Genomic DNA, 15,258 nt, shown 5'->3' on the forward strand with positions numbered 1-15,258 from the left:
TACCTGTTTCCACAATGACATCTTACCCACCCTTCAAAGGCTACCTCAAATACCACCTCCCCTATGAAGTCCTCCTACTTCCTGCCAAATGCCTGGGACTCATCCTCTCCTGAATGCTCAGCACGGTGTGGATCTCCCTGGTGGTCTTCATGACGTCCTGCCTAGTTGTTGGACCATGCCACCCATCCCACCACCAGGAGCCCACCAAGCGGCAACCCAGCAAACATCTCTGGGACACCCAGAGTGCCCAGCACCATGTCGTGCAAACATCAGACCCTTGGCAAAGGATGTCTATTGGCGAAGGGTTGACCACAGGACAGGAGAGCCTTCCAAGAAAGTCTCCCAGGGCCTGTGGCCAACCCTACCCACTGCTGACTGTCTGGGCACCTGCCTTCCCTGCCCAGGGGATCCCCACCTCAACCATGGACCAGGCATCGTGGCTCAATCTGCGTAAGGGCTGTTTTTATGGTCCGTGTCTCTAAGCCGGGGCCAATAGCTCCTCGGAGCCGTGTGACAAGGAGAGGGAAGCTGCTCTTTGCACCCTCCAGCTCCAGTTGGGAAAAAAATATTTTCTTTTCCATTGCGTAATGCTTCCAGTGGTGACAAACCCAACACCACTGACAGGAGATAAAAGCCCTGTGGGTGTGAGTGAGGAGAGAGAGAGGCTGCGTGTCTGTGTAGGGTACGTGGGCAGGCAAGTGCGAGCGGCAGGGCCAGCCAGCCACACGTGGCTCCTCCGACAAGCAATGGAAGGAAAACCAAGGTCTGACTAAAATCAGAGCCAGTGCGTTCCACCAGCAAGGCCCCTTCATTTGTCTCTGAGGATGTGGTCTGAGCCGAAGGGGACAGTCGGGGCAAAACACAAGGGGTTAACCATCGCCCACCCAGCCCAGCCAGGCCCCCTCCGCAGGGCTGCAGCAAGGGGCCCAGAAGAGGAGAGGAGGCCACGCTTTGGAAGCCTCAAGGGGCTGCGCGGGTATGAGAGGCTGGCACACAGGTCTTGCCGTCAGAACGAGCACGGTTGGCCAAGGCCTCAGGAACCTGCGGGGAGGCCCAGCTCACCCTAGAACTCGGAGAAGTGGCCTGCCCTCAGCTCCTAGCTTCCTCTCCTGTCACGTGGGGACAGCAACTGAAGCTCGAATACAGCTGCCTCAGGTCCCCCTGAGAGGCCAGACATCAACGGGCTTAGCAAACTGTACAGAACCTGGCACGTGCAGGCTGAGACAGTGGGGCTGGGGCAGTTGACACAGGCTGGCTCTGTAAGGCTCACCTTTGGCCCACGAATTCCACCTGAGGGGAGCTAGCCTAAGGAAATAACCCTAAGTAAAGAAAAGAATCTTTATGCATGAGGGAATTCATCACAGTGTAATTGATGATTGTAGGAAAAACCAGAAAGCATCTAGGTAGCTGAGAACACAGAAATGATAAGATGAACTAAGGTTCATCTACTCAATGGAATTGGTCCAAAAATTTTCAAACACTGTGATTACACAGAAAACGGTGATGAGTGACATCAACTGAAAAAGTCATAATACAGATCTACTTGTACTACTTCTTTCATTTTTGAGCTTAAGCTGAAATGAAGGTTCGATTTCATAGGCTAATATATAAAAAAGACTCACTCAAAATGCTTTAAATATGTAGTATAACTCCTACTTTGCTTAAATTTTCAAAAAGCTACGTGCTGGGAAGATATTAGAAGATAATCAGAGAATTAACAGTAATGATATTTATGTAGTAATAAAGGGATAACTTTTTTCTATTTTAATGTAGTTTTCAGATTTTTTTTTATGAATGACTGTTACTTTAAAAATAGAAAAATAAGTAAACGTACTGTAATGGCAGTTTGAGTACAGAAGGGTAACATGCTTCAGAAAGGGGAGGGGAAAAGAGGCTTCAATGCACAGAAAGAAACAACCTGGAGTTTGGGGGCAAACACCTGACAGGACCTCCTGAGACATGACTCAGGGGAACACAAGCTCTTCTGACCCAGCTCTCCTGGGCAAGACCAAGGGTTTGTGATCCACCCACATCCCATTCTCACTTTCCCAGAGGAAAAAGAACACTGTAAAAGAAACAAAATAAACTAAAATAGCAAGAATGCAGCAATTACACAAGAACAAAACAATCAACAAAGCACAAAACAGGGGCTCCCCTGGTGGCCCAGTGGTTAAGAATCCGCCTGCCAATTCAGGGGACACGGGTTTGAGCCCTGATCCGGGAAGATCCCACATGCCGTGAGGCAATTAAGCCCATGTGCCACAACTACTGAGCCTGCGCTCTAGCGCCCACAAGCCACAACTATTGAGCCTGTGCTCTAGAGCCCGCGAGCCACAACTACTGAGGCTGCATGCTGCAACTGCTGAAGCCCGTGTGCCTGGAGCCCATGCTCTACAACAAGAGCAGCCACTGCAATGAGAAGCCCGCGCACCACAACAAAGAGTAGCCCCTGCTCGCCACAACTAGAGAAAGCCTGCACGCAGCAACGAAGACCCAACACAGCCAAAAATAAAAACAAATAAATTAATTTAGAAAAAAAAGCACAAAACAACAGCAATTTCTATGATTGAAAACAATGAATACAAAAAAGGCAGCAATAAAGAGCCATGACACACTCAAGACAGCACTAATGGTGCTGGAAAACAAAGCATCCTTCCGAAAATTGCAAGAATTCCAAAAGATCTGCCTGGTAGGAGCTCTGCAACACTGCCAAGTGTTGTGCAGCAGCCAGACTGCTCGGTGGAAACACCCAAACTCCGAGGGGAACTCCAGGACTGTGCGTTTTATTTGATGATTATCAAACTTTAGTTAACTCCTAATAACGTGCTTCTAAGGAAGTGGACTTTGAGTGGATGTAAAAATGAACCTCTGGCAGTGAATCATTTGCCTAAAGAACCCAAGAAAAGAGTCCGTGTTTGGGTCGGCACATCTCACACAGCTCCTTCCTCACCCCCTGACATCGGGCCCTCAGAGCCCACAGATCACCTGGAGGGACCCTATGATCTGATCTACTGCATGGACAGCAAAGCTCCAGGCAAAGCCTCTTCTCCGCAGACATGGCCCCAGGGGCAAGGCCAGGCTCTGGGGCAGGGCAGAGTGAGCGAGGCAGAGGGGCAGCGAGCTGAGTCCCTAACTCTTGTCATCTGCACTTACAGTTCACAGCCTGGTCCATGCCAGGGCCGTGAGGCAGAAGTATCTTCTCTGTCCTGACAACCCTCTCCCTCTGGGTGCCCCAAAGCAAAACCTGGCCTAGAGTTTAGCACATGATGGGCAGAGACCTACCAGCTGATGAGGAAAGGAGGGAGAAAGAGGGAAAGGAAGGTCAGGCGCGCCTCCTCCCAGATCTCCCAGTCCTTTGCCAGTTCTTCTGTCACAGAGCTTCATTCAAGGCCAATTGTGCATGCAGGACAACAGGACTGGGCAGCCCCTAAGGCCCATCTAGTCAAGACGTTTCAAAGTGCAAGTTTAACCACGAAACCTTTTGCCCAAATAGAATCCTGCTCCCAAGCCTGATCTACAGAGCGATCAAGATGGACCGCTAGGAGTGAGGTGGGGATGGGAGAGAGAGGCAGGGAAAGGGTAGAACCCCTCTTCCTCCTCTCCCCAGAACTACAGAATCCCATAGGAGATTCCCGTAACCCTGGACTCTTCACTAGTTCAGACTCCTCATTTCTAGGTGGGGAAACTGAGGCCTCAGCAAAGACACACAGGGGTTAGAGGGAGAGCTGGGACCAGCGCCCACGTCTGTCTTCTCCCCTGGAATCCAGGAGAGGAGGAGCCACACCTTCCTCCAGTCTGAGAGGCCCACGGCACCTGCACAGGGCCTGCCCAGAGAGATCACACCTGCCCACCTGAGGGGAGAGAAATAACTGCTCATCACTCAACTCCTCGGTCAGCTCTCATGTGTAACCTCCAGGGCTATGGCAGAGGGGGGGAGACTTGGGGAGCTGACCGAGCTGCACCTGGTCTCCTCACAGAATCACAAATGCCAGCTCTCCTCCCCGTGCCCTTTAGGTGAGTTTGTCCCCCATCTCCTTCAGACCTGAGCTCACTGAAGCTCCCTGAGCTCTTGCCTTACAGCTAAGAGAACAATCAGAGGCCTCTGTGGTGCAGGAACTTGCCCTACGGAGACAAAGGCCCAGCCAAAACGGTGGGCTAGATCTTCCTGTGCTCTGACAACCTGCCAACAGGAGCCCAGCCTCATCCTCTGACTCCTGGGTTCCTGCTTCACCAGGAATTCAAATGGTGGTGCTCCTGACTCCTCTCCTACCCTGGGCTGCTGGGCTTGAGCAGCGGGCCTCCACCAAGCGGCCAGGCTGGCCCCTCAGCTGTCAGGTCCCGCCTGGTCTGGGAACCTCAGAAAACTCAACTAGTCACAGTTTGGATAGCTGCTACCCCCAGACCCCAGAACTCCCCTCGTCACCCCTAAAATGCTCAGCTCGTGGTTCACCGCAGCCAGAAATGGGGGCTGGGGGCAATACCCAGCGCTCCAGAATCAATCATGGGCAATTCGGAGGAAATGAACCCAGAAGTCTGGAACACCCCATGAATAAGACCCTCACCCCCTTCAAGTCTTCTAATCCAAGGATAACCTGCCAGCACTTCCACACAAGGCCAGCCTACCACAGATCAGACAATCACATCTCTTCTGCCCTGGAGGGACTAAAGCCCAGAAAATACTTTAACCATGCATCAGCGTTTCAGAAAAAGTCTTATTACTAAGTCATAATTTGCACCTCTAACACCTATAGATTTGATATTTTAAAGTCAGATAAGTACAGGTTCAAACCAGAAAAAGCAGGATCAACAGACTGGGATGGAGGGTTATCTAGTCCAACCTGCCATTTTACAGATAAGCAAACTGAGTCCCAGAGGGGGCTGCGTATAAGGAGCAGAATCCGAGCTGGAGCCCAGATGCCCCGACCCAGGGACTCCACACTGCACAACTCACACCGTGAACTTGTGAATGGACTCCAGGAGCTGTGCAGCCCAGGGCCCTGCCCTAGAGTCTCTGTGCAGGAAACTCTGCACATAGAGGGCTTGGCTGGCCCCCTCGCCCTCTCCCTCGTGTTGGAGTGGAGCTCTTCTCTCTGATACGGGACACCAGCAGTATTGGGGCCAGGAAAACAGATGCAAAGTCACACCCCAGGGGCTACTACCCCGCAGCTCAGGTTACCTTTGGGCATGATCTGATGCATGGCCACTGAAAGGAAGAAGATGGAGTCGCTGTAGTAGGTCCCGGAGCCGGCACTGAAGTGCTTCTGCATGGCCTCCACGACGGGGAAGAGCCTGTCCGTCAGCACACCGACGTCATGGAAGACAACCTGCAGAAGGGCACAGGAAATGGCGGAAGTGAGTACCCTACCCGGGCACCCGGCACGCGCGCCGGCTGAGGAGGGGGCAGACCTCTCCAGGGCCCACGAGCATAGGACTTGGAATCCCTAAGAGCTAACGAAACAGGGAGCAGTGGGGAGTCCGCAGAGGCTGGCTATGGGGACGGGGATGCCGAGTGTGAGCGTGTGCAGGCAGGCACGTGGGGTGTAGTGGAAGAGGACTGCGAGCCTGAATGGGGAATGGGAGCAGCTTCTGAACTTCAAACTGGGCCACCCTGGAGGAAGCTCTGTGCCCAGACTGGAAACCAGGTTAAAGCACGCTCCACTGCACGCGAGAGGCGCTCAATAAACGCACCCAGTCTTCAACGCTCACAGACATCTGCTGATGACCTTCCACCTCCCTCTTCCCTGGTGGCTAACAGGACAGGAGCCTGCGAAACGGCCATGAGCTGCTCGGCCGCCACCACCCAGACTCCAGGGCCAAGAACCTGCCTGAACAGGGCGCCGACAGTGAAAGGAGGGGCCGTGCGAGGCCCCATCTGGCTAGCCTACACTCTCAGTGGCCCTGCCTGCAGGAGAAAAGACAGGTGTGGGTGGTGCCCGAGAAGTCCCCAAAGCACTTAGGCTCCATTTTGTCGCTTACCTCTGCCCTCTCCCTCGACTCTGCCCGGGCCAGCCCACGGTGTCACCCACCCAGCCCACAGTCCCAGAGCCGTCAGTGGTCAGACGGTTGGAATAAGCACCTCTGAAGGCCCTGCAGCGGCCAGCTGCCCCGTCTGCTTCTTCCTAGTTTAGGTTCTGCTTTTGGCCAGAAATCTGTTTTTGTCTTAACTCACTTAAGTGTTTGCTTTTTATCCTCAGATCCACTTAAATTTCTAAAACACTTAGAAAAGTGTTTTAGAAAAGTGTTTTAAAAACTTAAAAAAGAAATATTTTAGGGCTTCCCTGGTGGCACAGTGGTTGAGAGTCTGCCTACCGATGCAGGGGACACGGGTTCGTGCCCCGGTCCGGGAAGATCCCACATGCTGTGGAGCAGCTGGGCCCGTAAGCCATGGCCGCTGAGCCTGCGCGTCCGGAGCCTGTGCTCCGCAACGGGAGAGGCCACAACAGTGAGAGGCCCGCGTACAGCAAAAAAAAAAAAAAAAAAGAAATCTTTCATATTCTGTTAGTCCTTATCATTCCCTAGCTGGAACTCTTTAAATTTTTTATCTCTTCATAAAAGTCTTTTTACAACTTCTTGACATTTCCCTTCTAATGCACTATTTTCCTTTATCCTTTTACTGACTGCTTTTTTTCTTCTATTTGACTTTTTCCTTTTTTGTGATCTCTCAGCCTGGGATGGGGACTCCAGACCTGTTCTGCTGTTTCTCAACACAGGTACCAAACTATGGCTTTGGCCTCGTACACCCCACACACCTCACGCACCTGACATCCTGGCTGCACGGGAATCACAAACCCCACAAGCTTTCCCACCTCCTGCCTTGCCCCCCTCCAAGCCAGACTCTGTTGTGCCCCTTGAGTAATTTTCCAAACATACAAATTCATTTCTCTCTCTCTTTGGCTTCAAAACTTCATATGGCTCCTCAGTGCCCTGGGTTACAGTCCAAATGCCCCAGCAAGGCCCTGCACTAGTGGCTCTGGCTACCCCTCAGCTCTCCCTCCCCTGGGGACTGAGCAGAACTGAACCAGGCAGTCCTTACCCTGCCCACCACACCTTGGTGTCCTTTGTCCTTACGTGTTGCACCTGCCCTTTGCATTGTCTGGAACTCATTCTCCCAGCCACCAGCTGCCGGGTGAACTCCCATCCAGTCTTCCAGCCTTGGTAGGCACCCACTCCGGCCTCCCCATGGCCTCCCACAATTCGTCACGCTGCCCTGCACGCCCTGTGTCATAGGGAGGAAGGCGCCATTTCCTTGTCCGTCTCCTCTGCAGGTCCTGTTTCTGCATCGGTAGGATGGGGCACTCCTGGAGGCCAGGGGCTGTGACTGCTCTTTGCCCTGGGCCCAACCCCAAGCCATCAGGACAGGTTCGCTGAATTAAATGAGCTGCATTTTGCACAAGTTACTAGACCTCTCGGAGACTCAATTTCTTCATGGATAACCCAGTAATGATGACACCTCCATCCCAGGTGGCTGTTAGGACCACTTGGGACAAGCAGATAAAACACCTAGCCCACAGCCTCTTCAATAAGTGGTGCTGGGAAAACTGGACAGCTACATGTAAAAGGATGAATGAACACTCCCTAACACCATACACAAAAATAAACTAAAAATGGATTAAAGACCTAAATGTAAGGCCAGACACTATAAAACTATAAAACTCTTAGAGGAAAACATAGGCAGAACACTCTATGACATAAACCATAGCAAGATCCTTTTTGACCCACCTCCTAGAGAAATGGAAATAAAAACAAAAATAAACAAATGGGACCTAATGAAACTTCAAAGCTTTTGCACAGCAAAGGAAACCATAAAGAAGACGAAAAGACAACCCTCAGAATGGGAGAAAATATCTGCAAACGAAGCAACTGACAGAGGATTAATCTCCAAAATTTACAAGCAGCTCATGCAGCTCAATATCAAAAAAAACAAACAACCCAATCCAAAAATGGGCAGAAGACCTAAATAGACATTTCTCCAAAGAAGATATACAGACTGCCAACAAACACATGAAAGGATGCTCAACATCACTAATCATTAGAGAAATGCAAATCAAAACTACAGTGAGGTATCACCTCACACCAGTCGGAATGGCCATCATCACAAACTCTACAAACAATAAATGCTGGAGAGGGTGTGGAGAAAAGGGAACCCTCTTGCACTGTTGGTGGGAATGTAAATTGATACAGCCACTAGGGAGAACAGTATGGAGGTTCCTTAAAAAACTAAAAATAGAACCACCATACAACCCAGCAATGCCACTACTGGGCATATACCCTGAGAAAACCATAATTCAAAAAGAGTCATGTACCAAAATGTTCATTGCAGCTCTATTTACAATAGCCAGGACATGGAAGCAACCTAAAAGTGTCCATCGACAGACGAATGGATAAAGCAGATGTGGCACATATATACAATGGAATATTACTCAGCCATAAAAGGAAACGGATTTGAGTTATTTGTAGTGAGGTGGATGGACCTAGAGTCTGTCATACAGAGTGAACTAAGTCAGAAAGAGAAAAAGAAATACCATATGCTAACACATATATACGGAATCTAATTTAAAAAAAAAAAGTTTCTGAAGAACCTAGGGGCAGGACAGGAATAAAGACACAGACGTAGAGAATGGACTTGAGGACATGGGGAGGGGGAAGGGTAAGCTGGGACAAAGTGAGAGAGTGGCATGGACATATATACACTACCAAATGTAAAATAGATAGCTAGTGGGAAGCAGCCGCATAGCACAGGGAGATCAGCTGGGTGCTTTGTGACCACCTGGAGGGGTGGGATAGGGAGGGTGGGAGGGAGACACAAGAGGGAGGGGATATGAGAGTATATGTATATGCATAGTTGATTCACTTTATTATAAAGCAGAAACTAACACACCACTGTAAAGAAATTATACTCCAATAAAGATGTTAAAAAAAAAAAAATAGGGGCTTCCCTGGTGGCGCAGTGGTTGAGAGTCCGCCTGCCGATGCAGGGAACATGAGTTTGTGCCCCTGTCTGGGAGGACCCCACATGCCGCGGAGCGGCTGGGCCCGGGAGCCATGGCCACTGAGCCTGCGCGTCTGGAGCCTGTGCTCCGCAATGGGAGAGGCCACAATAGTTAGAGGCCTGCGTACCGCAAAAATAAATAAATAGATAGATAGATAGATAGATAGATAAATAGAGATAACCATAAAAAAAAATTTTAAAAAAAACCTAGCCCAGGGGTTTCCACGCTGCACTTATTCCTAAGTTTTAGCATCCTGTGCCCACCCTCACCCCCTCCTCGGTCCCCTGAATTCCCTCAGTTCACAGATCAGTCTTCACTCATGAGCCAGCTTTTCCCTCTGAGCCTCATTACACCTCCAACCACTGCTAGAAGCTGGAATTTGACAAGAAGTTGGAAGCTGACAAGAGGGCCTTCAGAAATGGAAGCCCCTGTATTCATTAAAAAGGAAGATATGTACATATGGATATGTACAAACACACACACACACATGCACGCACACGCGCGCACACACATACACACACCCACACACACACTGAGCAGGGCCTGCCACAGCTAAGTTACGAGGGAGAGAGAGAAGCGGCCAGCTTCCTCCCCTACCTGGGCCCCCATCTCACCCCAGAGCTTCACAGGAGACAATTACATCCCATCAGCATTAATAGATTTATGAGGACAAAGTGTACTAGGTACGTTGTTCCAAACACTGTACGGCAGAGCCCGCTCCAATGAATATTTCAGAAAATAGATCTACTTAAAGATAAATTAATATGTTCCATGGAATATACTTTCTGCAGCAAGAAGCAAACCACAGACACTGCAAGTGTGAATCAAAACACCCAGGCCTGCCAGTGTCTAAAACAGGTTTGCAAACTGTGGTCTCCTAAGGGCAGGGATGGAGTCTGGCACTCTCTGAAGCCCCCAGCCCAGCCAGGGGCTGGTGTCTGGCAGGCGGAAGCGAAGCAAGAGTGATGGAAAGAGAGGAAAAAAGAGGGGGGGGGGAACATGGCACCCCTCCCTCTGCTCCTCCTCCTTTTCAAATCCCTCACTTCAGAGGCTGCAGGAAGAAGTACCACATAACCTAGAAACCCAGGACCACAAGGTGACGCCCATATTGAAGGCAACTGACCAAAGAGAAGAACGAAGACAACAGTTTACACCAAGCATATTTTTTTAGGGATGTAGATTTAAAAGCCAAAGCATTACTTGTAACTTTTATTAATAAATTTATACATATTTTAAATTAAAAATCCTATCCGTTATTATTTCCACCCCCCACCCTGCTTACAAACTGACTTTTTTCAAACGCTTCACGTGCCTCCTCAACATGAATGCCTTCGTCAATCCCAGAGTCGAGCTGAGTCATCCAGAGTAGTTTTTCAGCACACGTCATCCTCGGCACCCATTCAAGATGTTTTGGATCCAGCCCCTTATAAATGTTTTTGTGAGCTCTTTAAAAGGCTTGCTCATATCAATATTCCACATTTATAATTATGAGATCAAAATCCCAGAAGCAGTGGCTAAATCTGTGTGAAATTGCTTTGCCTCCTTTTACCTTTAAGGAATGCTGTCAAGTACATCCTAGAAGCGCCCCCATTCAATAATGACTGAGGGGCTTCCCTGGTGGCGCAGTGGTTGAGAGTCCGCCTGCCGATGCAGGGGACACGGGTTCGTGCCCCGGTCCGGGAAGATCCCACATACCGCGGAGCGGCTGGGCCCGTGAGCCATGGCCGCTGAGCCTGCGCGTCCAGAGCCTGTGCTCCGCAACGGGAGAGGCCACAACAGTGAGAGGCCCGCGTACCGCAAAAAAGAAAAAAAAAATAATGACTGAGGCTGCTTCAGGCTAAGGTGGTCTCAAGCTGATTGTTCGAAATAAAGCATGTAGTTCAGAGAGTGCCGTGTAAAATAAGAGACTGGAAAGACTCATCTCTCTTGCAAAGGACAGTCTGGGGATGGGCGGAGAGGTGAAGCTTGCCTCACAACCACCACGCACAGCACCTTCTCAACACTTCCTACACGGGAGGCCAGAGCCCCCAGAACGGCAGAGCCTGGTGCCCGGCAGGGGCAGAGGTCTAGGCCCTGATCTCGTTGGCACAGACAGGCCTAAAGAGCCAGACCACTGCTCCGCTGCACAGCCACTGGGGACATAAGCCATGCCAAGCCGCAGCTGAACGTGGTAGAGAAAACTCATGTAGCACTTGGTGTGCCCACTGGGAATCAGGACACACTGAGCTCTTGGAGCCAAGGAGGGAGGCAGTGGGGCTGGTCCTGCACAAAGGGAGACGCCAGGCTTCCAGGAAACGCCAAGGTCTGCCTGAAGAGCAGCAGCTCCTCCAGCGGCAGGCACAGGGCCACGGGGCGGCCACAGCACCTCCCCGTGCTCGGATGTCCCTGGAGGAGCTGTTGAAGGACAGAGTGCCAGCGCAGCGCTCTGGGAAGCCTATTCAAATCGCCGGGGTCCACGCACCGCAAGAACAGCAAATAGGCGTCCGCTTCTCCCGAGGGGCTGCCAGGGCACTCGGCAGGAGGGCTGCGTGCCAACATCTGGACTCGGCAGGAAAGTGCCGACGGCAACGTCCTCCAGGGGGTTGGCAAAGTTGCCGCCCACAGGGCTATCACCCTGCTCTGTGGGCACCAGTTTTGGGTGGAATCACACCTGTGCTGGGCAGTCCAGTCGGGGCTGGAGCAGGCAGTTCTGGGTTCAGATGGGAACTCCACCACTTCATCACCTGGCAACCCTGGTCAAAATACCGAAACTACCTCGTCTACAAAATGGGAGAGAATCATGGCGGTGGTCTCACAGGCTTTGGTGAGGAATGTAGGAGGAGCTCAATAAAGGAGAGTTGACACTATCACCCCCTTCCTCCCACTATAGCTAGAATGTCTTTCCCATGCAAGAATACCTAGATTTGATAAAAGAACACACTCTGTAATCAACAGCCCAAGATACGATACGGCAATAATCGGAGCTGCCTGGCTCTGCAGCCCTCGGCCCGCGTGGGGTGTCGGGGGGGTTACCGAGTGGACCCCACCACAGGCCGGTCAGCTCCCACAAGCACATTCCTCATTTGTGTAATCTGAGTAATCAATTTCAACAACAGTTGGAGGGGAAATGATTTCCTGGGAAAAAAAATTTGTTTTCTCATTGATGTGCACTATGAATGTGAAGGCATATTTTTACAATGGAAAGAAAAACCTGCTAACAGACTGGCAGTCTTTCCATCCTACAAACATGCCAAAGACATTTATTACACCTCAGGGCTTTGCACCAGCTGTTCCCTCTGTCAGAACGCTCTCCCCCAGAATCATTGCATGCCTAGGTCCTTCTAGCTCTTCTGGTGCTGGTTCAAATGTCACCCCCTGAGAGCTTCCCCGACCAAACAAGGAGCTACTCTCCCCAGCCCCCCCAGCCCCCCAACACACAACCAGTCCTGGCTATTCAATTATCAGATTTCTTTTCTCCAGAGCATGTATTACCACCTGACACGTTAATTTTTAAGTATTTAGTCATTTCTTGCTGTCTCTCCCCAGGCCCCAACCAGCCTATGAGGCACCATGAAGGGAGGACCTTGTCTTTCCTGCTCATCGCTATGCACCCAGCTCTTAGCAAACCACTTCATGCCCTGTAGAAGTTGAGCAACTGCTTGTTGTAGGAAGGAATGAGCAAATGGATGAGCAGAGTAAAGGCATCCAGAGAGGAGGGGTGACAATGACAACCTGCCCCAGGATGCAAAGCGGTGGCCCTGCAGGCCTGGAGAACTTGGAGGCTCCTTCTTAACCCCAGGATCTCCCCCGGGCCTGTCACGTGCTTCCCCACTTCCATCCTGGCTCTTCTCCCAAAGGAGAGGAGTTTCTTCCCCATGGGACTTATTCTAAACCATCAGGAATATGGGTCTTCTTTGCACCTTTAGCCTGCTGGTTAGAATGTCAGGCAGGCCTGGGCTGCAATATCTCACTTTGTCAGAAGGAGAGCTGTTGCCCATTACATTTTGTACCCAACCTGCAAGCTGCTTCAGAATAACTATGCCCTAGCTTTTAATTTTATGTCAGAAATGATATCAAAGGTGTCTCCTTAAATGAATGAACGTCCTGGACAAAGGAGCTATAGAGAGATGACTGAAAGATGGGTAGAGCAACGGAGAGATATACTGATTTCTTTTTTTCAAATCACTACAAAGTCCTAAAAACACCATCAGTTTTCAGTGGCTGCATGTCGTCCCCCTCCAATAACTTTAGCTCCCTTTGAAAACAAAGATCTCCCAGGTTAAGCGAAAAACACCGTAAATTTGTTAGTTTTAAACGAAAAAACCAAAAATTATCATTGATGAGCAGTTTTCATGAGAAAAGAAAAATGTAAATCCCCAGGTTGCCCCCCCCTCCATGCCACCTGTCCTGTTGTTCATCTTCTGCAAGATGTCCTAGATATAATTCGATTGTGTCAGGCAGAACCGCAAGCAGCTGAAGAGGAAAAAAGAAGCCAGCCCACCTAATTTCCAAAGTAATTTCTAACACCATTCTCATGACCCAGTTTACTAACAGCACAAAAGCTACCGCCCCTCCCGCTACGCTCACTACAGGGCGTCCTTGTCCATTTCCTTCCCCGCCGCCACGTCCACCTCACACTTACTGCGCCATCAGCAGTGTCTGGATAACCAGGTGTACAGTTAATGTTCTGGGACCCCTACAAGATTCCCAACATTGCAGCAGAGATGGGCCGCGTTCCAGTTCTCCAAAACCTCGGTATGACCGAGGCAGGATAAGACGAGGAAGGAGCAGAACATAAGATGGGAAGGCCTGGCACCCGTAGAGAAGGCCCCCTGGACGGTGGGTGACTGACAGCAGAACAACCTCACCAGGGCGGGTGTGTCCAGCAAGCCTGTGAGCTCCAGCCGTACTGCCAGGAGGGTGGTCTGGACCCGAGGTCCCGCATCTTCAGTGCGTGCAGGCCCTCCCTGGGGAGTCTGGTAAAAAGGCAGACTCCTGGGTCCTGACCCCAGACATTGAGGCTCAAGACTCTTTATTTAAAAGCCACCCCAGGGCTTCCCTGGTGGCGCAGTGGTTGAGAGTCCGCCTGCTCATGCAGGGGACACGGGTTCGTGCCCCAGTCCGGGAAGATCCCACATGCCGCATGGCCGCTGAGCCTCCGCGTCCGGAGCCTATGCTCCGCAATGGGAGAGGCCACAACAGTGAGAGGCCCGCTTACAGCAAAAAAAAAAAAAAAAAAAAAAAAAAAAAAGCCACCCCAAGTGATTCTACTGCAGGCGGCCCCTAGACGATTTGAGAAGGGGGGTGACAGAGGGCCCCACTCGACTCAGTGCCAGTCGGCCTGCCTCAGGGAACTGGATGGGTTCAGCTCTGGATACACGTGCAGCATGGCCCTGGGCAACCTCCAGAGTCTGTCCAAAGGAGAAAACCAAGGTGGCAAAAGGGTGAGGAGCAGCTGAAGGACCTGTGGGTGTCTGCCTAGCGGCAAGGGTAGGGGGACTTATATAATCTCACACACGTGCCAAGTCGTTCTCTCCAGCCCCGCCCTCTAGCCCCGCCCTCTATCCCCGCTCATGTTTCATTTTCTGGCCTGTAATGGAGGATAAATGGCAACGATTAACCCCATCCCCCTTTGAGACCTCAACTGTCTGTTGACTCAGGAGCCCTAACAAGGAATCAAGGAAGAGCAGGCCATCACGTCTGGAGGAGAGGAGGCCCCAGGCTCAGGAACTGGACCCGGTGCCCTCTGTGTGTCCAGTTGGCTACACCAACTTTGCTTCCCCCTTACCCAGAGCTCGTCCACCTCACCTCCAGTGGTGGGACAGTCTTGGGCAAGCAGATAGAGATGAAGACCTTGTTTGCACAGCAAGGTGTAAACGTTATATATACAAAAACAAGCAAGAAAAAGGTTGGTCTGTCTTGCAGGTGCTCCACTCTTAGACCTTGAAACACCTGGGCCTTCCCAGTGGATTTCCAGGATGACCACCAGGAACTACAGCAAATCACTGGGACGGAGGGTGAGCAAGGATCCAAGAAAACACAAACACGCCGAGAGGAGTAGAAGAGACAGAGGAATGGGCCCAGACGCCCCTCCAGGGCTAACTCCAAATGAACGATAAGGCGACTCCAAAGGAAAAGTGGGGGCAAAAAAAAAAAGAAAAGGTGCGTGCTATCTTTCCGGGGTCTGCACGTGTCCGTGACCAGCTGACAAACAGTGCCGTCGGACGGGCCACAAGCCCTTGCTGAGATTCGTGACACAGCTGTGGGGTTCCATGAGCATAAACCTATA

At 51.0% G+C, this 15,258-nt stretch overlaps 1 protein-coding gene across 1 annotated transcript in view; it reads right to left on the minus strand.

Annotated features, from left to right (window-relative positions):
- XXYLT1 (xyloside xylosyltransferase 1) overlaps window positions 1-15,258 on the minus strand; it is a 190,411-nt gene that overhangs the window by 152,408 nt on the left and 22,745 nt on the right. The window contains exon 2 of the mRNA XM_004278770.3: window positions 5,177-5,324. Coding sequence (XP_004278818.1) covers window positions 5,177-5,324 — 148 coding nt within the window. The remainder of the gene's footprint in view (window positions 1-5,176; window positions 5,325-15,258) is intronic.

This window comes from Orcinus orca, chromosome 5, assembly GCF_937001465.1.
Source record: "Orcinus orca chromosome 5, mOrcOrc1.1, whole genome shotgun sequence".
In the NCBI taxonomy this organism is placed as follows: Eukaryota; Metazoa; Chordata; class Mammalia; order Artiodactyla; family Delphinidae; genus Orcinus; species Orcinus orca.